Raw genomic sequence first — 26,458 nt, 5'->3', positions numbered from 1 at the left:
TCCAGCTTCTGCCAGTGGCCCAGGAGGGAGCCCACCCATGGACCTACAACCTAGTTACAATGTGACATCGGTGACAGAGTTCATCTTGCTGGGGCTGACAGAGAGGTGGGAACTGCAGCCAGTCCTTTTTGCCATCTTTCTCTTGGCCTATGCAGCCACAGTTGGTGGCAACCTGGGCATCTTGGCTGCCATCTTGGTGGAGCCAAAGCTGCATACACCCATGTACTTCTTTCTGGGGAATCTGTCGCTGTTAGATGTCGGGTGTGTCAGTGTCACTGTGCCCCCAATGCTGGTGCGACTTCTCTCCCGGGAGCAGGCCGTCCCCTTTGCCGCCTGCCTCTCCCAGCTCTTCTTCTTCCACCTGCTTGCTGGAGTCGACTGCTTCCTGCTGACCGCCATGGCCTATGACCGCTTCCTAGCCATCTGCCGCCCTCTCACTTATACAACTCGCATGGGCCGAGGAGTCCAGGGCGCACTCGTGGCTGCATCTTGGGCCTGCTCCCTTGGAAACGCGTTGACCCACACGGTGGCACTATCTACGCTGGACTTCTGCGGCCCCAATGTGGTGAACCACTTCTACTGTGACCTCCCCCCTCTCTTTCACCTGGCCTGCTCCAGCACGCGCCTCAATGAGCTGCTGCTCTTCGCTCTGGGCGTCATCATGGCCGGAGCCCCCATGGTCCTCATCGTCACTTCCTACCTGCATGTGGCAGCTGCCGTGCTGAGGATCCGCTCGGCAGAGGGACGCAAAAAGGCCTTCTCCACCTGCAGCTCCCACCTGGCTGTTGTGGGCATCTTTTATGGGGCTGGCATCTTTAGCTACATGCGCCTGGGTTCTGTTGAGGCCTCAGACCAGAGCAAAGGGGTGGGCATCCTCAACACCGTCCTCAGTCCCATGCTCAACCCACTCATTTACAGCCTCCGGAACCCAGATGTGCAGGGAGCCCTGCGCCGGGTTTTCACAGGCCGGAGAGTCTCAGCATGAGATGACTAGTGGTCCGGGGCCTTGCTCCCAGGATTACTAAGGTCTTTCCAAGGTCCTCAGTGGTCTCCCAGCTCTCTCCATGACAACAGGGAGGCATCTGTTGCCCTTCAGCCCCCAGCAACCTAGGCTGCTACCCCAAGTCTTTCAGAGGGAAGCAGGAGTCTCCCGAGTCTTTTTGTAGCCTGAACATTATAGGAATGTGTAGTGTTCCCTGGCCTGGAGTAGCCCTGAGCCTTCCTCAGCAGTCCATCCTCCTAGTCAGCCCCCCCCCCCTTTTCTCCTCTCTTTGGCCATGGGCTGATGGGAGTAGATCTCAGCTCAAGGGGATCAGGGCCTTAGACTTTTTCCCTCACTAGTGTTTAAGGTTTCTCGTAGAGTTTCAGCCATCCTCTCGCTTTCCTCGGCTGGACCACGACGAAAGGCAAAGGCCGGCCCAGCCGGAGGCGTCCAAGCATTAGGGAGCCCTTTCTGCTCCGTGCTTAGCTGGTTCCCTCGGATAATTTCTCGGTGTGCATGGCAGGGACAGAAAGAAACAGCCCCCTCCCCGTCCCCACCTCCCCCAGGTAAAGCGTTAGCTGCTTGAGCCTTCTTCCCTTGGACCTCTCCTCAAACCAAAGCTAACAAGAATGGGTGACAGCCAGAGCTTGAGCACGTGTCCCCGGGGAAAGAGAGAGGAGTGAAAGAAGAGAAAGGGGGACAGAAATGGGCAAAGGCTCTGGGAATGATGGCAAGAGAAGGGACGCCTCTATTTGTTCTAGGATCCTTCCTGGGACAGCTCACTCGAAGCCACTCATCCCGCCACATCCTTCGCCCCTCGTGCCCTCAACTCTCACTTGTCTCAATTATTCCCCCAACTTTGTCCCGATCGGCTGAAAGAGCCACCACCAAAAGCGAGACTTAGGAGGGACAGGAGAGGCCACCCAGGAGTGGGAGGAGGAAGAGGAGCAAGGACTCTGGCCAATCGTTGCGGGCATAGAAGGGGTGGGGGGAGAACTAGCCAATGATCACTCGACAGAGGTGGGGCTCCCGGGATTGAGAAGGTGGGGAAAAGAAAGTAGCCGGGGCGGGGGAGGGGGGGGTAAGGGGAACCCTCCCTGACAGCCAATGAGCTGAGGAAAAACTGCGGCAGAAGTTGCCATTGTGCACCCCGGGGGAGGCGGGGCTCCAGGAAAGTGAGGGATCGAGAGTAAAGGGGTAAATCCCTCAGTGACCAATCAACGCTGTAAACCTAAAAAGGAGGAAGCGTTCGCCAATGACCAGGGAATTCTGGAGGAGCGGCGGCTCCTGCGATCAATAAGATTGTGGGTAGGGGCTTTGGCGGAGCTGAGACAGCCAATGGCATCTCGACGGGGGCAGACCTGACGGAACAGGGGCCTTGGGGCGGCCGTGGCCGGTTCCACCCTCCGGGAGAGGAAAGACGGGCCCCAAGATGGAGGAAGCCTCTGTGGCAGCACCGTGACAGGTAAGACAAAGCCAGGCCGAAGCCACGGTGACCGTTCTGTATTACTTCCTGTCTTACCCCGGGGACCCCCCACCCCCTTCACGGAAAAAGAATGGAATCTCCCGTCGCTAGGAGGGGTAGCTGGGCGCAACGCGCAGGCGCGAATGGAAGGGGGAGGGGCACGAAGTTTGGTTCCTTTAAATTATCTGGCTGCTGGCGCCCGTGCACAGGGCTCATCCCGGGGTGGGGCTGTTTCCCACCTATCCCAATTCAGTTTCTCCCCTTCTTCTACCCCCCCCCATTTTTTCCATCTGTTTTCCATGCTCACCTTCCTACCCCCCCCCCCCTTCCTGGAGCTTAGAAATCCCCAGCCAGTTTGAGGGGCTCCGTTTTTCCCAGTGATGACAGCTTCCTGGTAATGTCTGACTAACTTCAACATCAAAGTCCTGCGAAGGGTTTTCCGAGATTTTCAGCCCCCCCCCCACATTCTTAACGCCAGCTGCACCCCACCAAGTCTTTTCGAAAGGAAGACTCGAGGACTCTGGGAGCACTTCTTGACTCTTGCCCATTATCCCCACCCACCTGGAGTCTGAGAACCACTTGAGTAGCCACTGGCTCCCCTTATAAGTGTTCAAGCTCACAAGGCTGACCGTGGAATCCTTCGAAGGCATAGGCACACGAGTCCACAGGCATATACTCCCCGTCCCAAAACTCGGATTGACAATACTCCCCTGGGTGGGGCTCCAGCCCGGGCTAATGCCAAGATTTGCTCTTGTTAATCGTTCTGATTTGTTCTTGCTAATCGCTCTGCATTTTACCTCCTGTAGCTCTGCGCAGCAGGTGGTGGTTGTTTCTCCAAGACCTACTCACTGTCCACCTCTGTGTCCCTTTATTGATGTCCACAGTTCTGCCATTTTACATCAGGTGGCACTTCTTGCCTTCCCCAGGGGCCCAGCTTTAAACACTGATCCATATGAAGTGAGCACTCTGAAATCCCTGCCTTCTCCTGCTATGGTTACAACTGAAAGCATATGTGAAGAACTGGGAGAGGCCACGGTTCCCCCATACCTTTGAAAAATCTTTTTTGTATTCTTGGATCCTCTAACCCTGCCTTGCCCCAACAAAAGGGCTCTTAGGGTGCTGTGGAAATGTATCCCCCTTGCATTTATCAAACATGTCTCTATCTACAAACCCATACCAGGTTCTGGTGACTCAGTATTGTTTGCTTTCTTTCCTCCCCAGCACCTAGGCAGTGCCTCTTCTGCTTCTTCCTGTGTCAGCCCATTCCTACCTCAGAGTTTTCCCCTGAAACCTGGGCTCCTTCACAAAAGATCCCTAAGGATTAGAATTAGGGTCAGAATTAGAGGGAAGATTGATGGAACCAGCTGTTTGGGGCAGGGCTTTCCCCAGACAAGAGATTCATAGTTCTGCTTCCAGTGTGTAGAAAGTTTCCCTCTCCTATCCCATCATCCTTGGCTCTCTGGCCATGCTTAGTAATCCACTGTTCCCACTGCCACCAACCTCCTTTATAGTAACTAAAGATTTCGAGCCACCCCTGAAGAATTTAAGATCTTCTCAGACATTAAACACTTCCTAGCAGTGTGACCCTGGGCAATTTAACTGGGCAACTTAACCCCAATTGCCTCAGCAAAACAAAACAAAACCAAAAAAAAAAAAAAAAAAAAAAAAAAAAAGACTTTAAGCTCTTCAAATCTTTCCCCACCCCAAATATTCTTAGCCCCATAAATGGTAATGTAAGATCTTGAGGCCATCCCAACATCATTGCCATTCTAATAGTGCTTGGTCATCATAAGGGTCATAGAGCTAGAACTGGGGTTGGGGGATCCAATTTCATCATTGGCAAAAGAGGAAATAGAGGCAAGCAGAGGTGACGTGACTTGCCCAAATTCACCCAGAGCCAGAATTTGAACCCAAGGCTTCCAATTGCAAAGCCATCCCCCTTTCCACTTGTCCTCCCAGTAACGTATGGAGATCTACAGCCTTTCCCATCATCTTTGTCCCCCAACAGTGTCTATCCCCACCTTTCGGGTCACTTGAGCTTGGGGGGACAAGATGAGACGAGGCCCAACTGCCACCCCCGTAGGACCCTCCAGGAGGTTAACTGCAGCGGAAGATCCTGCTGTGACCCCTTCAAGCAGCAGTCGAGTAGGGGGCACTGTGAAGGTCTATCTGCCCAATCAGCAGCGCACAGTGGTGAGCAATTCAGCAGCGAAGGAATATCAGGGGTCCTGCCCAGGGAAGGGAGAGACTCCTAATCTGGGGAGCTGGACAAGGAGGGAGACTTGGGAAAAAATCAATTACAATCTGGGGGAATCGGGGGGGGGGGGGGCCTGTTAGGTAACCGCCCGGGATGGGATGACTGTCTCCGACACATTGGACAAGGCACTGAAGGTGCGAGGACTGAACCAAGACTGCTGTGCTGTCTATCACCTTGTGCAGGGGTGAGCTCCCTGAATGTCCTCCCTTCTCCCAGCCCCCCCTCCAGCTTCTGCCTCCTCCTCGGCCATCACTGATCCTCCCCTTTCCGTATGTCTCATCCTCTTGGGTCCCATAGCCGGAAGACAGCAACAGCCTGGGATGCAGCCATTGCTCCTTTGCATGGGGAAGAACTGACGGTCGAGGTCCGGGCTGATGTTCCACTCGCAGCTGCCCACAACTTTGCCCGGAAGACATTCCTGGCTCTCACTTTCTGCGATTTCTGCCGCCGCTTCCTCTTTCATGGCTTCCGCTGTCAGACGTGTGGCTACAAGTTCCACCAACACTGCAGTGCCCGGGTCCCCACCATCTGTGTTGACATGGCTACCGCCCGCCAACCGTGAGGCCTATGATCCTTTCCCAGTCCCCAGGATCTCCCCAAGAATCCCCAGTGGCCTGGTTGTCTTTGTCCGCTAACCTGCCCTCACCTGGGTTGGGGCGGGATCTTCCTCATCCCAGCTGGTCCTTCCTGGGGACTCCCCACCCTCTCCACTCTCCCTAAGGTCTCTCTTTACTTTTCTGGCTTCAGTTGCTACCGCAGTGTCCAGGACTTGACTGGAGGCCCTGGGGCTCCTGATCCCCAGTCTGGAAGCCAGGCCCTGTGTGAGTCCCACACCCCCAAGAGTCCCAGGTAAGGCCAGCAGATGGTGTATGGAGGGAGGAACTTGATCCAGGGGCTTCCTCCTCCTCCTCCTCCTCCACTTCCCTTCCCCTCCAGGATGCAAACACCAGCCTCCCACGGGGAGACTTTTGCTTTCCCTGGACCCGGAGGTCCACCCCTCCAGAGGATCCGCTCCACGTCCACACCCAATGTGCACATGATCAGCACCACAATGCCTGTGGACAGCAGGCTTGTACAGGTAAGGCCTTCACTTGCTGTCAGTGGACACTCAGTGACTACGCTCCCTGGAACACCTCCTGACAAGAACTCACTGAGGAGGTGGTCTGGGGGAGCTGGGCTTGGAGGGTTGGAGATGTGGGATGGGGGAAGGGGTCGAGAAAGAGGCCTGCCCTTGACCAGAGAGAACTCAGAAGAGATTCAAAGAAAGGCTGACCCGTGCTTCCCACATTTGTTCCCACAGCAAGCAGCCCAGGCCTTCACTGCTGAAGGTGAGCATCCAAATCCCTTGGTCCCAGCCCCCTGCTGCCCCCCTTCCCCTCATTCTCTGGCCTGGGCCTTCCTTACTTCCATCTTTCTCTGGTTTCTTATCTGTGTCCTTGCCTCTCCCAGGAACAGGTGGGGAAAGGACCCCCCAAAGCAGTCCTAGCCCCAGCCTTGTGTCCCCCCCTGGAAGGAAATCCCCACACCCCAAGTTTTCATCAGAACCCCTTGAGCGCAAGTCCTCAGCTTCAACTGATGATAAAAAGAAAGTGGTGAGCTGGCAAACACACACATACGGGGGGTCTGAGAGTTCTCAAGGAGGGGACAATGGGGGAAATACTGGGAAAATGGGAAGCTCACTGCCCTCTCTGTCCTGTCCATGCCTCGCAGAAGTCCCTGGGTTACCGAGACTCGGGCTACTACTGGGAGGTAGCCCCAGGGGAGGTGCAGCTGCTGAAGCGGATCGGGACGGGCTCCTTTGGGACTGTGTTCCATGGGCGATGGCATGGAGACGTGGCTGTGAAGGTGCTAAAGGTGGCGCAGCCCACGGCTGAACAAGCACAGGCCTTCAAGAACGAGATGCAGGTCCTCAGGTGAGCATGTGCACAGCAGCCAGTAGGGAGCATGACCTGCCTCTGGCCAAGCAGGGGCTAACCATCCCCCTCTCCCCCCCCCCCCCCCCCCCCCGGCAGGAAGACGCGCCACGTGAACATCCTTTTGTTCATGGGCTTCATGACGAGACCTGACTTTGCCATCATCACCCAGTGGTGTGAGGGTTCCAGCCTCTACCACCACCTGCACGTGGCCGACACTCACTTCGACATGGTACAGCTCATTGACGTGGCACGGCAGACGGCTCAGGGCATGGAGTGAGTTCCTCCGAACTGGCCCGTGGCACAAGACACACCTGCCACAGCTCAGAACCGTTTCATAAATCCTCCCCCCATCCCCTGGGCATAGACATGTATGTGTGTGTATGTGTGTGTGCGTGCCCCAGACAGCTCTTCCTCATAATCTGTGTCCTTCTACAGTTACCTCCATGCTAAGAACATCATTCACCGAGATCTCAAGTCCAACAGTATCCACCCCACTCCCTTGGAGGGTCGCTACAAAGGGATGGAGAGGTTTGCCAAGGCAGGATGGGAAAGGCAGTGGGTCCTGGGGCTTTAGAGGCAGGAAGATGGAGGGAGGGGTAGGGTGCCCGGAGAATACTGTCTGTGGCCTTTGACAAGGATGTAGATATCTTCCTGCACGAGGGGCTGACGGTGAAGATCGGAGACTTTGGGCTGGCCACTGTCAAGACCCGGTGGAGTGGCGCCCAGCAAGTGGAACAGCCCACTGGCTCTGTGCTCTGGATGGTGAGGCTGGGAGCTGGGGGGAGGGGGGCGGCCCCGGAAAGGGCAGGACAGGCCGGCCAGCTCACCCAGGCCCTCTCCCGGACCCCGCAGGCCTCTGAAGTGATCCGCATGCAGGACAAGAATCCCTACAGCTTCCAGTCTGACGTCTACGCCTATGGAGTTGTTCTCTATGAGCTCATGAGTGGCAGTCTTCCCTATAGCCACATCAACAACAGAGATCAGGTGGACACTCCCTCCCCTTCCTCCTGCCCTCCCGGGCCCCCCGTTCTGGCCCTGCCTGATCCTCACTCCTGCAGCTCCTCCTTGGCCGGAGAACTTTCTTCTGGGTCCCTGCCAGGGTAGGACCGCCCCTAGTGATCCGATGCCCACCCCCTGCTCTGGTTCCAGATCATCTTCATGGTCGGCCGAGGCTATCTGTCACCAGACCTCACCAAGGTCTCCAACAACTGCCCCAAAGCCATGAAGAGGCTGCTGGCCGACTGTCTACGCTTCCAGCGGGAAGAGCGGCCCCTCTTCCCCGAGGTCAGAGGCCACCTCCGGGCGGGCCTGGGGCTGGGCCGGGCCACCTGAAAGCTGGGGCCCCAAGCCTTGCCCGTTTCCTCCCCTCTAGATCCTGGTCACCATTGAGCTGCTGCAGCGGGTGCTGCCTAAGATCGAGCGCAGCGCATCGGAACCATCACTGCACCGGGCTCAGACCGAGGAGCTGTCCTCGTCCCTGCTGGGAGCCCTGCGTCTCTTTGGGCCGTAGAGGCCCTGACCGGCCTCGAGGCGGGATCCAGGGGCCCCAGGCTACGTCCCCCGCTTCCTGGACCTGGCAGTGACGGCTGCAGTTTGCCCAGCTCCCGGCGGCCTTGGTGGGGGGGGGGGGAGTGAAGCCGGGGTTCAAAGGCCAGAGGGAAGGAAGGGAACCCCCACCCCTCTCCTGTGCCTGTTTTCCCTCCACCTCCTCCCCCCCAAGAAGCACAGGAGGCTGCCCAGCTCTCGCTTTGATCACTTAATCACGTTTCTTGACTCTTCTGTGGTCAGAGTAACAGATGGGGGGCGGGGGGCAGCGGGCGGGCGGCGGGCGGGAGGGGAGGGCCACTACAGCGTCACTGCGCGCATCACAGGCTTCACGAGAAACTCCAACACACGCCAAGCGGCGGCGGCACGAAGGTCACGGGCAGGCACACGGACGGCACACTGACACGCACGCGCACAAGGGGGGAGAGGAAGGAGCGCCCCGGCCGAGGGCACTGGGAGTGCTCGGTGATTTGCATATTTAAAGACACAGCCATCCCGGGTGCTGAGGGGACCTTGGAGGCCTGGGGGGGGGTGGTCACACCTGGGGGGGAAAGGGGGAAGGGGGTGAGGAATCAGTCGGAGAAGAGGCTCGCGAAGGATTTCCTCAGGCTGCGGATGGTCTCCGCCTTCACCTCGTCCTGGCTAAGGCTGGGCCGGGGCGGGGCCTGGGCCGGGTCTGGAAGGTTGAAGGTATTGGTCAGAGACTGGGATTTGCTGAAGAGAAACAAGGCGGGCGGAGGGGGGGAGGAGGGGACGGGGGCGGGACGAGACCGGGAGGAGGAGGGGGAGGAGAAGGAGGAGGAGGAGGGAGAGAAACACAGAGTTACCGCGGGGCGGGGACCCGGGCTGGCCCCGCTCACGCCCCGCCCATAGGAGGCCCCGCCCTTACTTCAGCTGCGGGGCCGCGGCCGGCGCGTCCTGGCTCGGCTTCTGGGCGAGCTGAGGTTTGGGCTGCCCGGGCCCGGCTGGGGCGCGGCCCTGGCCCTGGCCCTGGGTGCTGGGACGCGGCTGCTGTGTGGTAGGTGGTCCGGAGACTGGGCCGGGGCGCCCGGGCTGGGGGCCCGCCTGGCTCAGCTGCCGGGTGGGGCCTGCCGGCGGCCCCGGCGGCGCTCGCTGCGGAGCCCTCTGCGGGCCCCCGGCTGCCTGGCCCCGGGCGGGTCCGGCCTGGCGCGGCTGCGGCTGCGGGGACTGGCTACCCTGGCGCGACCCTTGGGTGGCCGCGGCAGGCTGCGGCGGCTGCGGGGGTTGTGGGGGCGGCTGCGGCTGCGGTGACTGCGCTTGCTGCGGGGCGCGCGCCTGCGGGGCGGCCCCCGAACCCGCCGGACGCGGCTGGCGGCCGGAGCCCGACGGTGCCTGCCCGCTGGGGCTGGGGAGGCGCGGCTGCGCCGCCACGGCCGCCTGGGGGCCCAGGCCCTGGAGCGGCTGGCCCTGAGGCGGGGGACGCTGCTGGGAAGGGGGGCCGTGGCGCTGAGGTCCGGGCCCGGGCTGCTGGGGGCCCCCTGCGAGTGAAACACACACGCAGTGCGCTTTACACCAGGAGCCACCCGAGCCCCCTCCTCTCCTCCACCCCCCTCCCGTCGTTCCTCCCCTCTCCCCCAGGAGGATGCCCCTCACGCTAAGCCTCTCCAGCCTTGGACGTTCACCCACCTTCCCCTCGGTGAAAGCCAGCCACCCTTCAAGAAGGCCCTCACTTTACTCACCCTGAGGCGGGGGGCGCTGCTGAGCTGGAGGCCCCGCCTGGCGACTCCCAGCCTGTGCCCCTGGGGATGGAGCCTGCATAGAGAGCGGGAGGGGCGAGCTCTTCAAACCCCGTCTCCGAAACCCCCGCACACACACCCCGGCCACTCCCCCTTCCCCTCCTGTCCGAAGAGCCTTCGGGGCTGACCTGAGAGTGCGCTCCGCGGCCAGGAGAAGCCTCCCGGGGCCTGGGCAGGGCCAAGCCCATCTTGTTAACCACGAGCTCCACAATCAGCTGCTTGTCCTCATCCTGATGATCCCCGATGAGTGGCATGGAGGAGCCCACCACCTGGGGGGAGAGAAAGGCTCGGAATGGGGGGGGGAGACAAGGAGACACGCCCAGTTCATGGAGGGGAAAGTGGGGGGAAAGCTGACCTCGATGATGTGGTCTCGCCCATCCTTGCCATGCAAGGCCTCCACGGCGCAGATGTCCAGGCCCCCAAAGATCTCAGAGCACGTGTCCACCCACAGCTTGTACCTGGGAACAAAGGCAGACAGCGGGCCACTTGTAGAATACCTTAAGGGGGAGGGGCTTGTGCCGCTTGGTGACAGCTCCCAGGTTAGAGCGTGGCCGCCATCAGGTCTAACTTGGCTCCCCCAAGCACTGCCCAAGCAGATCCAGGCTCTTCCCCACAGTCTTTGGGTTCGCCACATTTGAAGGGCTGGCACATCTCCCTGTGGGGCTTCTCCAGGCCCAAGGCCCCGGCTTCTAAGCATGGTTTTCCCGTGGGCCAGGTTGAGCTGCAGTGTACTAATGGGTCACTCCTCCCCAGGCCCCTTTTCCAGCCTGGCAGAGCTTCCCCCACTGGACCCACCTGTCAGACATGGCAATTTGCTCCAGCATGGCTGAGCCCGTGTTGGTTTTCCAGTTCCCGGACACTGAGGTCCTCCTGGGAGGAGAGCAAAGAAACAATTCAGGGCAGGCTGTGTTAAGCTGATTTGGGGGAGGGCAGGGGCTCGCCAGTACCCCAAGGCAGCAATGAGACCAACCTGGGAGGAGGACCCCAATATGGAAGCCCAACTCACCACATGACCCCCCTCCCTCCCCATGCAAGTAGGCTATGGGAAGAGACAAGCTGCCGCGGGCCCCAGCCAGCTCCTCAGGGCTCACATGTAGGCCTTGTAGCTGTGGCCAATCTTCTGCACCCGCACATCATATTTGGCATCGATGAAGGGTTCTGCCGTGGCATAGGTCTTGGTCAGCGCCACCACGCTGGCGATGTCCTGGAAGTCATACTGATTCTCTACTTTCACCTGGGGGCCGAGGTTGAGAGACCAGGGTCAAGGCCTGTTGAGGCTGGGACCCATGGGCAGAAAAGTATGCAAGAGAACTCAGCTCCCATCCAAGCCCAGCCAGACTCATTCAGGAGTCCCCTCCAGTGGGATGTCCCTGAAAAGGAGCCCGCAGGTCTGACCTCTGGGAAGAGGGAAAGCCCGGCCTCTCAAGGCATCCCGGTGAAAGCTGGGCCACTGCTGGGCTTCTCTGGGCAAAGGCTTCGGGGACCCACCAGGCCTCAGTGACGGAGAGGGAAGGAGACTCACCTTGCCCATTCCTGAATGAGCATGGCCCATCTTCACCACTACGGGGTATCTGGCTGTGGTGAGCTGGCAGAAAGGGACAATGGTCTGATTAGTCTTGTCCTGGGTCCGGGATAAGACTGCTCTTGTGTTCCTTCCTTCCTGCCCCCCCCCCCACTATCACTCGACTCCCCCTGCCCGAAGTAATCCATTTGGTTCTGCAACTTGAGGCTTTTGCAATCTTGAGCAAATTTGCCCTGGCCTTCCAGCTTCTGCATCTGCACAATGAGGGGGTGGATCTGCCCTCCCGTTCAGTTCCAGGTCATGGATGATCCGGCTCGGCCCTTGGCTCCCATCCACCCTCTGTACCTGACGTGCTGATTCTCCCTGGCAGACTAGAACTGGGCCCTTGAGGGAGGGTCAGCGCCAAGGGGAGGCCTCCAGTGCCATTGAGTTTGGGGGAGGAGGAAGAACAGAGGTGGCAGACGCCTTCCCCACACAGGCCCGGCCACCTTGACTGGACAAGCGAGGAGAGTCAGGGTTTGCTCATAAGCACACTTGCCCAAGGTCACATCCGCTAAGTGACTTAGATGGTGCTCCAGCCCAGATTGGCTAACAGCTGCCTGGGGATCCTCCCTCTGGCTCCCACCCACACCCAAGCTTTCCCAGCTAGCCAAGCAGGGGGTGCTGCCCGACTGATGAGTAGCAACTTCCAGAAAAGAGAAAGTTGGTTTTTCCCACAGAGAAAGCCAGTAAGTGAGTGAGCAGTGACTGCCTGCAGCCGGGCTCTGACCCGAGCTCAGCCACAAAGAAAAATGCCAGAAGGCTCGGCCCCACCCAGCAGCTGAAACAACAGCCAGGATGGCCACCCGGGCCAGAGCCAGCGCGTTCCCACACACGCTGGCACACACATAAACGCGCTCACGCACATCAGCACACACAAACACGCTCACACACACACACAGTCACACACAAGCACGCACACACATCCTCAAGTGCACAGAAGAGCGAACTCAGCCTTCCTGCCTTCCCATCAGAAAACTGGGCTGATGGGAAAAGGAGAAGGCTGCTGCGGAACCAGGAAAGAGACCACTCCCCGAGAAGTGCTGGGTGAAGAGGAGCTTTCAGGACCCATTTGGGGCCCACCACACCCCAAGAAAATCTTTTGCCCCACTCGTCTCACTTGAACACATTTGCCTTTCAGGGATCACGTCCTGGTTCGGACACCAGGGGTGTAACCTTGGGGGTCGGCGGGAGGCAGGGGAAATGGACAGTGCATGGTCCGGGCGAGCTCGTACACCCTGGGTTTCCCCATTTGTCACCGCATCAATGCTAAGGCCATGTTCCCTTTAAGCCTCTATTGTGAAGGTTTCACTAGCACATTCAGAGGCTCTGGCCTATGAAGGCTCCGCCGAAGGGCCCTCTGAGATCCTCTGATCCACATCCTTGTTTTTCCTCTTTGGGGTTGAGCTTGGCCCTTCTTTGTGTCCCCATCATTTAGGGCCCAGCTCCCAGGAAATGGGTACTACATGCTGAGGAGGTGAAAGGCCGATGGAGATGGGGTGACTTGCTCAGGATCCTCAAACCCAGGTTCTCTGGCCCCACTGCCTCCTGTTCCCAGTGTGACTTGGAGGCCCATTTGTTCAAAAAACCATAGGCTCCATTTGGTCTGCTTTCATCTTACAGAGGAGGAAACGGAGGAACACAAGAAGCAATGCCTCATCTGAGGTCTTTTGTTCAGGGTTCCAGGCTGGGGAGGAAGCCAATGGTCCTAACTGAAGGCAAAGTTCCCTTGGAGTTTGAGCCTCTTTCTTCCCCAGCCCCAGGTGTACCCCCCCCGGTACAGCACAGCACCCCCAGCTCCCTGTAGCAGAAGAGGCCTTGGAATCAGCAGAGAGCCTTTGGGGAGCCAGAACTCTGGAATTCCCTTCTCTGGATAGAGCTTGATTTGGCCTCTACCCCTAGTACGCCCTGATAAGAAAAGGCACTAAGAGAACGAGCATGGGGGACCGAGCTCTGGAAGGCAGCAGACCTGAGTTTAAATGCCGGTTCTGTTACTTACTAGCTTTCTTTGTTTCTCTGGGTTTCCTTATTTTTAAACTGAGGGTATTGGACCAGGCAGATGCCCCCTAAGGTCCCTCCAAGCTCTAAATCCAAGATCCCGTGAAACAGCAATGGGAAAACAGCTAGAGGGAGGTGAAAAGAGAGGAAGCACAAGGAGATGAGGGAGGGAACACAGAAATAAGGGAAGAAGTGGAAGGAAAGGCAATAAACGTGTAAAGAAAAAGGACTTGAGTGAGAAACCCTAGTGAGGGGGGAGGGAAACGGAGGAGAGGAGATGAAAGAAGGGAGGGAGGGCAAGAGAGGAAAGGACAGGAGATGAAAGAAGAGGAGAGGAGGCTGGGTGAGACTAAGGACACAGGCCTCGGAGAAACACAAAAGGGGAGAGGGGGAGGGAGGCGAGATCTGGAAGTTGGGAAGTTGTTCCCAACACTGCGTCAATGTGATGCAACTTGCTGGCTGACTGGAAACTCCCTTCCCCTTTCCTCTCTTCTACAGCCTGACGTCTGAGTACCAAGATGTTCCTGGAGAGTCAGAGAGTCTGACTTGGAATCCCAGCTTTGGGAACACCCAGCGTCCCACAACAATCCTTTGAGCTGGAGGGTTTGACGGACGAGGAAACGGAGGCTCAGGAAGGCCAATGACTTGACCGCAGTAGTACTGCTAATAAGTAAGCATGAGAGATGGGATCGAGCCCAGGTCTCCACAATGCCTGGAGAACACTCACCTTCCAGGAACCTCAGTTTCCTCTTGTGTCAAATGAAGGGGTTGGACCAAATGATCTCTAAACCCAGGATCTACAGTCATTCTGGGCACATTTTCTCCTTTTGGCTCTAACTACATTCCCATGATGCTCTAGGGTTTGAGCTCATCACTGAGAGAGAGGAAGAAACTGGAGCTGGGGGGGGGGGACGGGGAGGAAGGGTAGTCCAAGGTGTGTGTGACAGAAGCAGGGTGTGAACCCATGTCTTCGAGCTCCAAATCCAGTGTTCAGGACACAACACCAAGTTTTTCCTCGCACGAGGCCCAGGACTGGCCAGACAGGGCTACACCCTACGCTGAAACTTGGGTCTCTTGACAGTAGGAATCCCCCTCATCTCTGAGGATTGCAGCCCCTCCTGCCTCTGCCTGGGCAGGAACCCTCAAGGTTCCAGGCCAGGCTCCCAGCATCTACCCGCCCTGTGGAGAAAGGACCCTCACTCGAGACTTGCCGGGCCTCGTCCTGGTCTCTAGATACAGTAACAAAAACAAGAATCAGAATGATAAACCAAAGGAGGTACAGTTTGCAAAGCACCTCACACAGTTCCCTGCGGATGGCAGACCCTGTGCGCTGCTTCCCAGTCCTGTCCTCCGCCCAGAAAGATGACTTATCTAAGTGCCAGGATGTCAGCAAAGTGCCGAGGCTGTCTTTGGGGGCTGTTCTTGAGCTACTCCAGACTGGGGTCTGCCCTCTGCAAAAGGTCAAGTTCAAGGGGGTAGCTCACACGGAACCAGAATGGGCCACTTGGCCATTCCCCCTCAAAGTGGGGGTGGAGGGATGTCAACACTCTATATTGGGAGCCACCTGTCAAGGCCTTGACCATGGATGGGCTCCCAGGTGGGGCAGGTTCTCTCTGTCTCTGTTTCTGTCTCACGCTGTGTCTCTATATCTCTGTGTCTCTCTTTGGGCTATCTCTGTCTCTGCCTCTCTCTGTTTCTAACCATCTGTCTCTCTCTGTCTCTCTCTCTGTCTCTCCCCCCCCTCTCTGTTTCCATCTGTCTGTCTCTTGTCAGTCTCTGTCTTTGTCTCTCTTCTCTCTCTCTGTCTCTTTGTCTATCTTTCTCTTTGTTTCTGTCTTTGTCCTTGTCTCTTGTCTCTGTCATTTTTCTTTTCTGTTTGTCTCTCTCTGTCTCTCTTTTGTTTCTCTGTCTGTCTGACTCTGTGTCTGTCTCTCTGTTGGGCTCTCTGTCTCCATCTCTATCTGTCCCTCCCCCCTCTCTCTGTCTCTGTCTCTCCCTCCCTCCCCCTCTCTGTTTCTGTCTCTGTCTATCTCTTTCTTTCTGTCTCTCTGTCCTCCACCCTTCCCTTCCCTCTGCCTCCTGGTATTCCAGGACTCCTCCAAGGCAGGTAGACACTTCTTTCAGAAGGCCTTCCCTGACCCTGGCTTCTCAGTAGAAGGAAAGCTCCCTGGGCAGGCCCAGTTCTGGTTTGACCTGGTCCACAGCAGGCCCTCCCTAAACACCCGTCCTGGTCACATCCTCTGCAAGCATTCCTCCAGAGACTCTGGGGAGTCTCAGGTAGTTTCAGGGGAGAAACACCTCATGGAATGGGTGAGCGCCCTCCCTCTTGCTCTCCTAAATCAGTGACTCTGTCCCATAAAACAAGCAGTCGAGATGAGGCCCACCACTGACTGAAGATCGGGGGAGGGGGGGTCCCAGGCTGTACAGTCTGGCTCCCACCCTCAAAGGCCAGCTGACCTGGCCCAAGCTCCCAAACTCCTCAGAGCCCCTTCCTTATTAGGGCATTGGAAAGAATACCACATGGAACACTCCCTCCCCCTGCCCAGGACAGACTGTTCCTGAGATCAAAAGAGATCAGCCTCTAAGTGGGCAAACTTCTGTCCCATCCAATACAAACATCCCTGGCTTTTGGATTGTTCTCTACCATGGAGAGCCATTTGCCAAACCAGGTCCCACCATTACAGAATCAGTCCAGAGGGCTGGACCTTGTATCCATCCAGTCACAACTAGATCCTAAGAAATGGTCCTCCAGCCTCAGTCTGGAGCCTCCAAGGGGAGGCAGCCACCACCTGAGGGGGTGCTCTCCCTGCCATGCCCCCCGCCCCCTCACAGTTCTGCCCCCGGGGCCAAGCAGAACAAGCAGGGCCCTCGTCCTTGTCCCCAGGACCAGCCTTCTCAGACTGGAGGACCTGGACCCAGAGCCTTCTCTTTCCTGAACTGACTAAACATGCAGAAACTCTTGGCCCCAAGCTCCCATCCCAGCTGCCCGGCTCCAGCCCCCCTGAGCTGGCCTAGCCCAGGGCCATCTGAGGAATTGGGGCTGGGACCAGAAGGTTGGTCCCCTGTAAGCTATCTTGGAAGTAGCAGAGCCGGGACCTGAACCTAGACTCCCCTCCCCCCCCCCCCCCGCCTTCACCCTGCTACCACCCCTGGCTCTCTGCTCCCCGGGTTGCTTACTGGGCTCCCGCAGGGTGCTGGCAGCTGAGCGCTATGATCCTCGGGCCAAGGAGAGAGCCCCGGGGGGCCGAGGAGAGAGGCCCAGGGGAGCCAAGGCTGAAGCTCCCAGGGAAGCAGAGGGAAAGTCCTGGGACTGATTCAGCCATCAGACACGTCAGAGCCCCAGGTATTGCCACACAATAAGGGGCCAGGCGGGGGTCACAGCTGCCCCCCCTTTCCCAGTGGCTGATTGACTGTCTAGAAGGGGCTGACCAAAGCCGGGGAGTGGGGAACGACAAGCCCCCAAGTACAGCCGGGACAAACCCTGCCCCGCTGCCACAGGGGCGTGAGTAAGCGGAAATGGGGGGGGACGCCCTGGGCCTGTGGTTTCCTGGCCCCCTGGCTGCCCGCTGCCCCGCCCCTCCACCCCCTCCCTCGCGGCTGGGTTAAATAGCAGTCCCAAAGACAGGCAGTCCGTTCTACTCCAGGCTCCCCTGGCTTCCCCGCAGCTGTCGCCAAGCCCAGGTAAGGGAAGAGAGCCTGCCAGGCTGGCAGGGCTGGGGGCAGCTGGCCAGGGAGCCCACTCCTGGGCCCGGCATTCCGACACCAGCCCTGCCAGCCTGGCAACCCTGGCTGAGCCCCATGGAAAAGCAGGCAGGGCTGGCCCCATCCTCGGAGACAGGAGTGAGGGGTGGAGACCAAGGCAAGGGGCCGGGGACAGGGGGGCAGAGGGGTAGGGGAAGGAGCAAAGGCAGGACCAGAGGGGGGCTGCAAGGACAGGAAGCAAGGGCAGGAGGCAGGAGACAGAGGTAGGGGGCAGGAGACAGAGGTAGGGGGCAGGAGGTAGGGGGCAGGAGACAGGTAGAAGGCAGGGGAAGGAGGCAGGAGACAGAGGTAGGGGGCAGGAGACAGGTAGAAGGCAGGAGACAGAGGTAGGGGGCAGGAGACAGGTAGAAGGCAGGAGACAGAGGTAGGGGGCAGGGGAAGGAGGCAGGGGGCAGGAGACAGAGGTAGGGGGCAGGAGACAGGTAGAAGGCAGGAGACAGAGGTAGGGGGCAGGGGAAGGAGGCAGGGGGCAGGAGACAGAGGTAGGGGGCAGGAGACAGGTAGAAGGCAGGGGGCAGGGGAAGGAGGCAGGGGGCAGGAGACAGAGGTAGGGGGCAGGAGACAGGTAGAAGGCAGGAGACAGAGGTAGGGGGCAGGGGAAGGAGCAGGGGGCAGGAGACAGAGGTAGGGGGCAGGAGACAGGTAGAAGGCAGGGGGCAGGGGAAGGAGGCAGGGGGCAGGAGACAGAGGTAGGGGGCAGGAGACAGGTAGAAGGCAGGAGACAGAGGTAGGGGGCAGGAGACAGAGGTAGGGGGCAGGAGACAGAGGTAGGGGGCAGGGGAAGGAGGCAGGGGGCAGGAGACAGGTGGAAGGAGCAGGGATTGGACCCGAGGTAGGGGGCAGGGACAGGAAGCAAGGGCAGGTAGGAGGCAGAGACCTGGGCCAGGGGCCAAGAGTAAGGGGCACAGTGACCTTTTCCCTGAAAGACCTTAGAGTGAGAGCTGCAGTCCCCCAGCCCATCCCCTTCTTCCCTGCCCAGGCTCCCTTAAACCTCCTGGAAATGGGTCCGTCTGGCCTGTGTGTGGCCTTGCCCCTTCTGCTCCTGGCCGCAGCCAGGCTGTCCGTGAAGGCCTGCAGCTGCGGCCTTCGGCACCCCCAGGAGGACTTCTGTAGGGCAGACATGGGTGAGTCGGACTCTCCTGCCCCCCGCACCCCCCTCCTCACGGGCTCTCCGGGGCAGGGACGGACACACGCCCCGAGCTCGTCAGCTTCGGGACACACGGCTGGCTAAACGGGACTGAGGGGGGAGGGGAGGAGGGGCGGCGCCTCCACTCACGGCCCTTTCCCTCCCTCCACCAGTGGTCACAGTCAGATTCGCCTCGGCCCCCCAGCTCAACACCGCCCTCTCTCATCGACAGTATGAGATCGAGGTTGTCAAGGTACGAGTCCCTCCCCCCTCCCCCCGCCCCCCCCCCCTCCGCGCCACCTCTCGCCTCTCGCCCCTCCGCTGAGACCGTCCCCTCCCCCTCTCCTTCCATCCAGAAATTCAAGGGCTTCGAGGCCCCGGGAGCCGCGGACCCGAAGCTCCTGACCACCCCGGCCCAGGAGAGCCTCTGCGGTTACCCGCCCGAGGCGCTGCACGCGGGCCAGGAGTACTTGGTTGCAGGTGAGCAGCACCACGCGTTCAGGCCGAGCCTTGCCTAAGGAGCCGGGTCGGGGAGGGAGCCGCACAGAGGTTCCCGGGCCTTCAAGGCTTCCCGGGCTCGGCTCTCTAGACCAGAAAGTGGGTATTACAAATGGGGAAACGGAGGCCCGGACGGGCCACCCGGCCAGAGGCGGGAATCAGGCCCGCTGCGCCTTCCCGTTGCCTGAAAATACTGAGGAGGAAACTGATCCCGGGGAGGGGTAGGAATGGCCAAGCCCGCCGTGGGGCCTCGGGCGGCATCTTGTTTATGGAGCCCGGGAGGAGGCAGGACCCCAGGCAGCGGACAGGGACCCCGCCCAGGGAAAGCCATCCGACGCATTTCTAATCGAATCCAAGAGAAAGCCCCTTAGCTCAGCCGAGCTACAGAAAACACCGGCCCCCTCCTCCTCCTCTCGCCCCATCCTCGGCAGTCCCTTCTGGTTGCGTAGCAACAGGGCAAGGGGCGGCTAAAGAGAGAGATGGAGAGACCCAATCATCTCCCGGGCTGACTCCATCCCGGCTGCTTAGTTGCCCGGCAACAAGGAGGGAGCTGATCTGGGAGGGGGGAATTGAACGCACTGCAGCTGAGCCTAGCCAATCAGGGGGCGCTCTGCCCACTCTCCCCCCCCCCCTTCCCCAGCACGCCTACTGGAGGGCCAGCTGTACGTCACCAGCTGCAGCTTCGTGAAGCCCTGGAGCAGCCTGAGCCCAGCCCAGCAACTGGGCTTCGACCGGGCCTACGCCACTGGCTGCGGCTGCCAAGTGAGTGAGCGCCCCGGGGCGCGGGGCAGGGGGGGGGGCGCGCCGGGCCCGCGGCCTCGCTGACCCCTGGCTCCCGCCTCCAGGTCCAGCACTGCCTGAGTGTCCCGTGCAAGGTGGAGGGGGACACGAAGTGCCTGTGGACAGACTCCCTGATGTCCTCTGGGGAGGGCTCCCAGAGCCTCCACCTGGCCTGCCTGCCCCGCAAGAACGGCCTGTGCTCCTGGAAATCCCTAAACGCCGAGGCGCTGCAGCCCCGAACCTGAGCTGGCCCCCAGCGCCCTCCCCCTGCACTCCTGCCTCCTCAGAAACTGAGGCCAATAAAATACGGAGAAACCAAGCCAGGGGCTCTGTGTGTGTTATTGGTGTGAGAAACAGAGACAATGGGATAGAGGCAAGAGACAGAGACAGGAAGAGACAAAGAGACAGAGACAGAAAGGGCCAGAGACAAGAGACAGAGATAGGAAGAGACAGACAGGGACAGAGATAGAGAGACAAAGACAGAGAGAGGAAAGGAAAGGACAGAGACAGAGACAGAAAGGGCCAGAGACAAGAGACAGAGATAGGAAGAGACAGACAGGGACAGAGATAGAGAGACAAAGACAGAGAGAGGAAAGGAAAGGACAGAGACAGAGACAGAAAGGGCCAGAGACAAGAGACAGAGATAGGAAGAGACAGAAAGGGACAGAGATAGAAAGAGAGACAAAGACAGAGAGAGGAAAGGAAGGGACAGAGAGAGAGACAGGAAGGGACAGACAGAAAGAGACAGAGAAAGAACGGAAGAGACAGACACACAGAGAGGCGTGAACAAGTGTGTCTACATAATTCTCCTGCCTCCTATCTCTGTCCCCTGCCTCCTTTGGGCTAACCTTTTGGGCTACAGTATTGTTATCCCCATTTTAAAAATAAGAAATCTGAGGTTCAGAGAAATGACTGGCCCATGGTTACATCCAACTAAATACAACAAGCTGAGTCTTTAAATTTGGTCTTCCCTGATTCCAAAGACACATCTTGTGGCCTTGTCTGCAAGTCCTCTTTGCCTCTCAACTAGCACGATATCAGGCTTAGGAGTTGGAAGGGCCATTTTAGAGGTAAGGAAACTGAGGCCCAGGGAAAGGAAGAGAGAGGACCAGCGTTATCCAGCAGCAGAGCCTGGCTTCAGACTTGGCCCTCGAAACAATCTCAGAGTGAGAAAGGCCACCAGTGAGCATCTGGTCCAGTCCTCTCATTTTTAGAGGAAGAAAAATGAGACTGGGTGGAAGTGACTTGCCCAGGATCACACAGCCTAGCCTCTGGTTTGAATCCTGGTCCTTTGACTCCAGTACAACATCACAGTTACCTCCAGCTGTGACTACATCAATTCCCCAGTTCAGATCAAGTAAAACTCCTCACTCTGACATTAAAGCCTTGCACAAATCTGCCTCCCAGATCTCTGGCTCAGGTTTCTATTTGCTCCCATTTAGGTAGCAGCTTCCCAGCTGTTCCCCAAACTACACACCCCATCTCCCATCTCCACACATTTGCTGAGGCTGTGCCCTTTGCCTGGCATGGGCTCCTCCCAGAATCCCTCTTCCAGTTCCCCTATAAGAGATTCTCTTTCTCCTTCCCTTTCTCTTCCTCCCCAAATTGACTTATCCACAAACACCTCGTGGCTCATGGTGGAACATTAGCAAAGCAGCCATTTCATTCTGTCTAGCCCCAGAACACTAGGAAAGGTTGAACAAAGGCCCCGTGAGCCCAACTGAGGCATGGCAAGCGCCATCCAAAGTGGCTGAGTGTCTTGGCCACCCTCACACCCACAGTGACGCTGAGCCTCATGGGCACAGACCGTGTGGAGGCCACAGCGAGCCCGCCCCTCCCCGGGCACACTCACCATCTCCTTGTGATTGGGATAGTAGGTCTGGTCAATGAGGGGAAACTCCTCTGCCCCCAGCTTCTTGTGTAGCCGGACCATCTGGGCAAACTGGATAGAGGACAGGGTGGGGAGAAAGGGCAATGAGGGAGAAAGGGCAATGAGGGAGAAAGAGCCTGGCCCAGCCAGGCCCACCGTCCCCCTCCCCCCAGGGCTGGCTTGGGAAGGCCGGGGCCACTCACCACCCAGGGCTTGTCACAGAAGTTGTACACCGAGTGCAGGGAATTCACGCTGGGGATGCCTGCGTACTGCAGCCCGATGACCAGGCTCCGGTAATCTCCATTCCGGGCCATGCTGAAGGCGTGCTGGCGGATCAGCACGAAGTCGGGCTTCAGGGACCTAGAGGAGGGGGTAGGGAGGAGGGATGGGGGAAGGAAGAGGAGGAAGGAGAGGAGGAGGAAAAAAGAAAGAGAAAGAAGAGAGAGAGGAAAGAGGAGGAAGAGGACAGAAAGGAGGAGGTAGGGAAGAGAGAAGAGGAAGATGGAGGGAAGGAAAAGAGAGGGGAGGGAGAGAAGGAGGGAAGAGGAACAGGAGAGAGGAGGAGGGAGTGGAGGGAAGGAGAAGGAAAGGAACACAAAGGAAGAGGAGGAGGAGGAAGAGGGGGAGAAGAAATAGGGGGAAGAGAAGGAGGGGGGAGGGGAGGAGAAGGAAGAAGATGAGGGGGAGGAAGAGAAAGGAGGAGGGGGAGAAGGAGAAAGAGGAGAAGGAGGAGGGAGAAGAGGAGGACAGAAGGGAGTACAGAGGGGAGAGAGGAAGAGGGAGGGAAGGAGAAGGGAAGGAAGAGAGGAGAAGGAGGAGGGAATGGAGGGAAGGAAAAGGAAAGGATCACAGAAAGGAAAAGGAGGGGGAGGAAGCGGAAGGAAAGGGGAAGGGGGAGGAGAAGGGGGAGGAAGGGAAGGAGGAAGAAGCAGCTTGAATTGAGCACTGTTTTCCCAAAAGCCTGGTACTGATTTCAAGCATCCCTCACATTTGCTGTCCCCAAGTGGGCTCCTTGAGGTTCAGTTCTGTGCTGGGCAGTTTTAAAGGCAAACCTGTGGGCCTTGGGGGGGGGCTGCTCCCCCCCCCCCCGCTCAGGGGCTGCCCCCATCTGGACCACTCACCGAACCACCTTCACTCCATTCCGGATCACCTCCATGTCCACAGAGAAGCTGCCATTGGCGTGGGCCACCAGGTTCAGATGGGAGAATTCAGCCTGGGAGGCATGAGGGGGGGCTCAGTGGAGCTCGGGTGCCCTCGGCCCCCCCAGCCCCACCCAGCCCCTGCCTCCCATCCCTCCTGTCTCTCCTCAGCTTTCCTGCCTAACCTGGCCCTGAACATGCCCTGGGACTGGGGGCCAGAGACCCACCTGCTCCACCTTGATGTCGATCTCCCCATGGATCTTCTTCCCCTTGAAGTACTTGGCCCTGGGGAGGGAGAAAGGAAATCCAGGGATGGTTCCCCTCTGGGCAAGGCCCAGGAAAGGAGGCTGAGCCCCCCTCCTTCCTCACACTGGCCCTCAGCTGGGGGGCAGGGGGCTGGGAGGGCCCCGCAAAGCTGGGGAGGCAAAAGGGCCCTCTCCTGCTCCTGCCTCCTTCAAAGGGACCGTTCCCATGTTGGGGGGGGGGGATAGCCAGGCACCTGCCTGCCGGCCCCACCACTATCTCAAGGGCAGGGGCTGGCTTGGAGCTCAATTCCCTCCCTGCATCCATCAGCCAAATGGACTCAATGGTACAGGAGCTTATGGGGGGGGGGGGGGAAGCTTCCTTGGCTCAGGCAGAGCCGAATTTGATGGCCACAGGGCGGGGACGGAGCCCCCCCTTCTGCCCCCTCTGCCTCATCTCAGATGGCAGCAGTCGGGGAGCGCCAGGGCTGGGGGGTGCACCAGGGCTGTGGGGTGCGCCAGGGCTGGGGGGTGCGCCAGGGCTGTGGGGTGCGCCAGGGCTGGGGGGGTGCGCCAGGGCTGTGGGGTGCGCCAGGGCTGGGGGGTGAGCCTCGGCTGTGAGCATGCGTCTATGAGGCTGGGGGGGGGGCTGGCTCCTGTGCAGGTGGCACCTGGGTGTGTGTCTCCAAAGAGAGCCTGGGGAGGAGAACCCTGGGCTCGGGAAGGAGAGAGGGATCCCGGCCTTCAGGGTGGGGAAGGGGGGGTCTGGAGCTCCCGGAGGGGGAGGGGGATTCTGGGCTCCGGGAGGGGGAGGGGAGTGGAGGGAGATGACGAAGCAGTTTCCTCTCTGCAGCCTCTCCACCCACACTGGGAAGCCTGATGCAATCCAAGCTCCCCCTCCCCAAAGCCAGCAGCCCGGGCAGCCCCCCGCTCCGCGAGGGCAGCATCCCCAGCGAGCTGCGTCCTCTTTCCCCCCAGTAGGAAAAAAGGGGCAGGCAGTGGGCAGAGAATTCTCCCGACACAGGGGACTCCCGGGCGACAGGAGCCTTCCTCCCCCAAAGCGGGCCGCCCACCCTTGTAGATACCCTTTTAATCGGAGCCGCCCGGCCAGCCAGAGGGGAGGGCGCTGGCTAAACGCGGGGTGGAGCCGCATCCCGATGCTGAGCCTCGGGCTCCAGAGACCCGGACACTCACGCCTCACGAAGCACCGCGGAGGGGCGGGGGGCGGGGGCGGGGGGAGGGGGAGCCTCCCAGCTAGGCTGCAGTACGTGCTAACCACTGAGCCTTCCGGGCCCAGTCCTGCGCTCAGCCGCCTAGTCATCCGCCCCCGACTCCGAATAAACTGGGAACTGGCCCTCTGGGGACACCAGGAAAGACACTAGCTGTCGGGGTGAAGGAGTGACCCACAGGTGATCCTAGAGAGGGAGACCCGCAGGAAAGCGGGGCCAGAGGAGGGCCCGGGCGCCCGCAGGGAGGACTGGGGCGAGGCCGGGTAGGGTAGGAGGGAGGGACTGGACCGGAGAAGGGTCTCACCAATCCGTGGGCCCCTCGTCGATCACCAGCAGGGTCTTGCTGCCCCGGCTGGAGCCCCCGGAGCCCCCGGCCACGCCCCCCACCTGCTCGCTGAAGGTGGCCGCGGCCGCCGCCGTGGTCTGCTTGACTGCGTTGGACAGCGACGAGAAGAAGCCGCCGGCGCCGCCCCCGCCTAGCCCGGAGCCGGAGCCGGGGCCCGGGCCGGGGCCGGGGCCGGGGCTGGGGCCGGGGCCGGGGCTGGGCGCGGCCGCAGGCAGGGGTCGCTCGGCGGGCGACACGCTGCCCGAGCCAGCCGAAGGGGGCGCTGGGCCGCCGGGTGGGGGCGGGGGCGGCTGAGGCCGCTGCAGATCCGTCATGTAGCCGTTGGGCAGGTTGGCCATGAAGTTGCTGTCGGACAGGCGGCGCCGGAGGTAATTCATGGCGCCGGTCGGGGGACCGACGGCCGCCGGAGACAGCAGCGCCCGCCTCACTGACCGACAGCGGGAGGCAGGGATGGAGACGGCGAGGGAAGCCGGGAGGGACGCGGCCGAGGAGGGAGGCGAGCGGGGATGGAGGCGGGTTCGCGGCCAGCCGGCGGCGCCGAGGCTCCGAGGCAGAAGCGGGCGGCTCTCCGACCCTCTGCCTGGCGCAAGGGGCGAGCCAGCGTCGGGGACTCCAGCTCAGCAGCGAGTGCGGCGGCTCCTGCCGAGCCCTGGAGCCGACTGAGCGCTGCGCCGCAACATCGACGCACTGCCCGCCCGCCCGCCTGCTCCCTCCCTCCCCCCGACGCCAGCGCCCCCCCTCCCCGCCCGCAGCTCCAGGCGCGTGGTTCCGCCCAGCGCAACCCAGTCAAGGCTCCCCCCTCTCAGCTCGTGGCTCGCGCCATCCTGGCCCTAGGTGGCTCGGAGCGGTCCATTTAGGCTGGGATTGGGGGGGTGGGGAAGGAAAAGGGGGCGTGTTCCTCTCTTCTCCCCCCCTCCCTTCCCCGAGCCTAGGTGATGATTCCGACGGGCGGGGGCTGCGGGGGTGGCGCTGGCCCTGGTGCTGATGAGGTCGCCGCCAACGCTTGCTAGGCTGCGCTGGGACCGGGGAAGAAGGGCGCGGCCCGGCCCAGCCCAACCCAGTGCCGCAGCCCCGAGCCTCAACCTTCACCCCCGCCGTGTCCTTCCATGTCTCCCGTTGTCTGTGATGCTTTCTCTTTACATCTCCGTGTCTATCGGTCCCTTTCTTTGTCTCTTTCTATTAATCTGCTGTGTCTGTCTCTGTCTCTCTCTCTGCCTCTCCCCCCCCCCCCGCCGTCCCTGTCTCTCTCCCCACCCCGTCTATTTCTCTGTCTGTCTGTGTCTGTCTCTCCCCCGTCTGTCTCTCTCGTGTCTCTCTGTGTCTGTCTCCTTTCTCTGTGTGTCTCTCTATTTTTCTGTCTCTGTCTCTCTCCCCATCTGTCTGTCTCAGTCTGTCTCTATCTCTCCTCTCTCTGTTTCTGTCTGTCTCGCTCCTCTTTTTTTCTCTCTCTCCCCGTCTGTCTGACTGTTTGTCTGTCTCTGTCTCCTCTCTCTCGGTCTCTCTCTCTGGTTCTTTCTGTCTCTGTCTCTCTCACCCCATCTCTGTCTCTGCCTGTCTGTCTCCTCTTTTTCTCTATCTCTACCTGTCTGTCTCTGTCTCTGTCTGTCTGTCTCTCTCTCTCTCTCTCTCTCTCTCTCTCTCTCTCTCTCTCTCTCTCTCTCTCTCTCTCTCACACACACACACACACACACACACACACACACACACACACACTCCCCCAGTCTCGATTTTATCTAATTATTCATAAGCATTTACTCTGTGTCAAACGTGATGCTGGGGCCCAGGATAGAGAGACAAAAATGAAACATTTCCTGCCCTCAAGAATCTGACATTATACTGAGGGAGAACACATGCACAGATTAAAAAAAAAAATACCAACTAGATACGGAATAAATCCAAATTACCCCACAGAAGAGCAGTAGTAACAGTGGGGTAGGGATCAAGATGAGTCTCCAGTAGGAGATTGTATTGAGCTAAACCTTAAA

The 26,458-nt window shown here is 59.6% G+C and overlaps 4 protein-coding genes across 8 annotated transcripts; 3 read left to right on the top strand and 1 right to left on the bottom strand.

The window, feature by feature from the left end:
• LOC141548715 (olfactory receptor 3A1-like) lies at positions 1-1,222 on the top strand. Its single transcript, XM_074277801.1, has one exon. The coding sequence runs from the start codon at positions 38-40 to the stop codon at positions 983-985; it is 948 nt and encodes a 315-aa protein (XP_074133902.1). The 5' UTR covers positions 1-37; the 3' UTR covers positions 986-1,222.
• Positions 1,223-2,197: 975 nt separating this feature from the next.
• Positions 2,198-8,380, top strand: ARAF (A-Raf proto-oncogene, serine/threonine kinase). Of its 3 annotated transcripts, none has more exons than XM_074277800.1 (15): positions 2,199-2,447; positions 4,456-4,640; positions 4,785-4,888; positions 5,002-5,262; positions 5,452-5,553; positions 5,641-5,782; positions 6,005-6,032; positions 6,160-6,296; positions 6,415-6,617; positions 6,717-6,893; positions 7,056-7,102; positions 7,264-7,382; positions 7,473-7,604; positions 7,770-7,904; positions 7,993-8,380. In XM_074277800.1, exons 2-15 carry the CDS (start codon positions 4,500-4,502, stop codon positions 8,128-8,130), a joined length of 1,866 nt encoding a protein of 621 aa, XP_074133901.1. In that variant the 5' UTR covers positions 2,199-2,447; positions 4,456-4,499; the 3' UTR covers positions 8,131-8,380. The 3 variants fall into 3 exon arrangements, with proteins under 3 accessions (XP_074133899.1, XP_074133901.1, XP_074133898.1); XM_074277797.1 differs by having other exon boundaries at positions 2,203-2,447; positions 6,154-6,296; XM_074277798.1 differs by lacking the exon at positions 6,005-6,032 and having other exon boundaries at positions 2,198-2,447; positions 5,641-5,804; positions 6,154-6,296.
• SYN1 (synapsin I) lies at positions 8,364-25,165 on the bottom strand. Of its 2 annotated transcripts, none has more exons than XM_074277795.1 (13): positions 24,432-25,165; positions 22,884-22,941; positions 22,639-22,730; positions 21,721-21,877; positions 21,500-21,589; positions 11,445-11,507; positions 11,014-11,156; positions 10,718-10,792; positions 10,278-10,380; positions 10,051-10,191; positions 9,866-9,938; positions 9,055-9,664; positions 8,364-8,879 (listed from the first exon to the last, which is right to left on the bottom strand). In XM_074277795.1, exons 1-13 carry the CDS (start codon positions 24,848-24,850, stop codon positions 8,738-8,740), a joined length of 2,166 nt encoding a protein of 721 aa, XP_074133896.1. In that variant the 5' UTR covers positions 24,851-25,165; the 3' UTR covers positions 8,364-8,737. The 2 variants fall into 2 exon arrangements, with proteins under 2 accessions (XP_074133896.1, XP_074133897.1); XM_074277796.1 differs by having other exon boundaries at positions 8,364-8,841.
• Positions 9,091-19,966, top strand: TIMP1 (TIMP metallopeptidase inhibitor 1). Of its 2 annotated transcripts, XM_074277803.1 has the most exons (8): positions 9,091-9,183; positions 12,922-13,201; positions 13,980-14,151; positions 18,223-18,367; positions 18,543-18,622; positions 18,726-18,849; positions 19,508-19,629; positions 19,713-19,966. In XM_074277803.1, exons 4-8 carry the CDS (start codon positions 18,244-18,246, stop codon positions 19,890-19,892), a joined length of 630 nt encoding a protein of 209 aa, XP_074133904.1. In that variant the 5' UTR covers positions 9,091-9,183; positions 12,922-13,201; positions 13,980-14,151; positions 18,223-18,243; the 3' UTR covers positions 19,893-19,966. The 2 variants fall into 2 exon arrangements, with proteins under 2 accessions (XP_074133904.1, XP_074133903.1); XM_074277802.1 differs by lacking the exons at positions 9,091-9,183; positions 12,922-13,201; positions 13,980-14,151 and adding an exon at positions 17,048-17,162.
• Positions 25,166-26,458: the final 1,293 nt, after the last annotated feature.

Source organism: Sminthopsis crassicaudata, chromosome X (assembly GCF_048593235.1).
Source record: "Sminthopsis crassicaudata isolate SCR6 chromosome X, ASM4859323v1, whole genome shotgun sequence".
Taxonomy (NCBI): Eukaryota; Metazoa; Chordata; class Mammalia; order Dasyuromorphia; family Dasyuridae; genus Sminthopsis; species Sminthopsis crassicaudata.
Note: the sequence above shows the minus strand (reverse complement) of the source record. Positions and strands in the feature narration are given on the sequence as shown.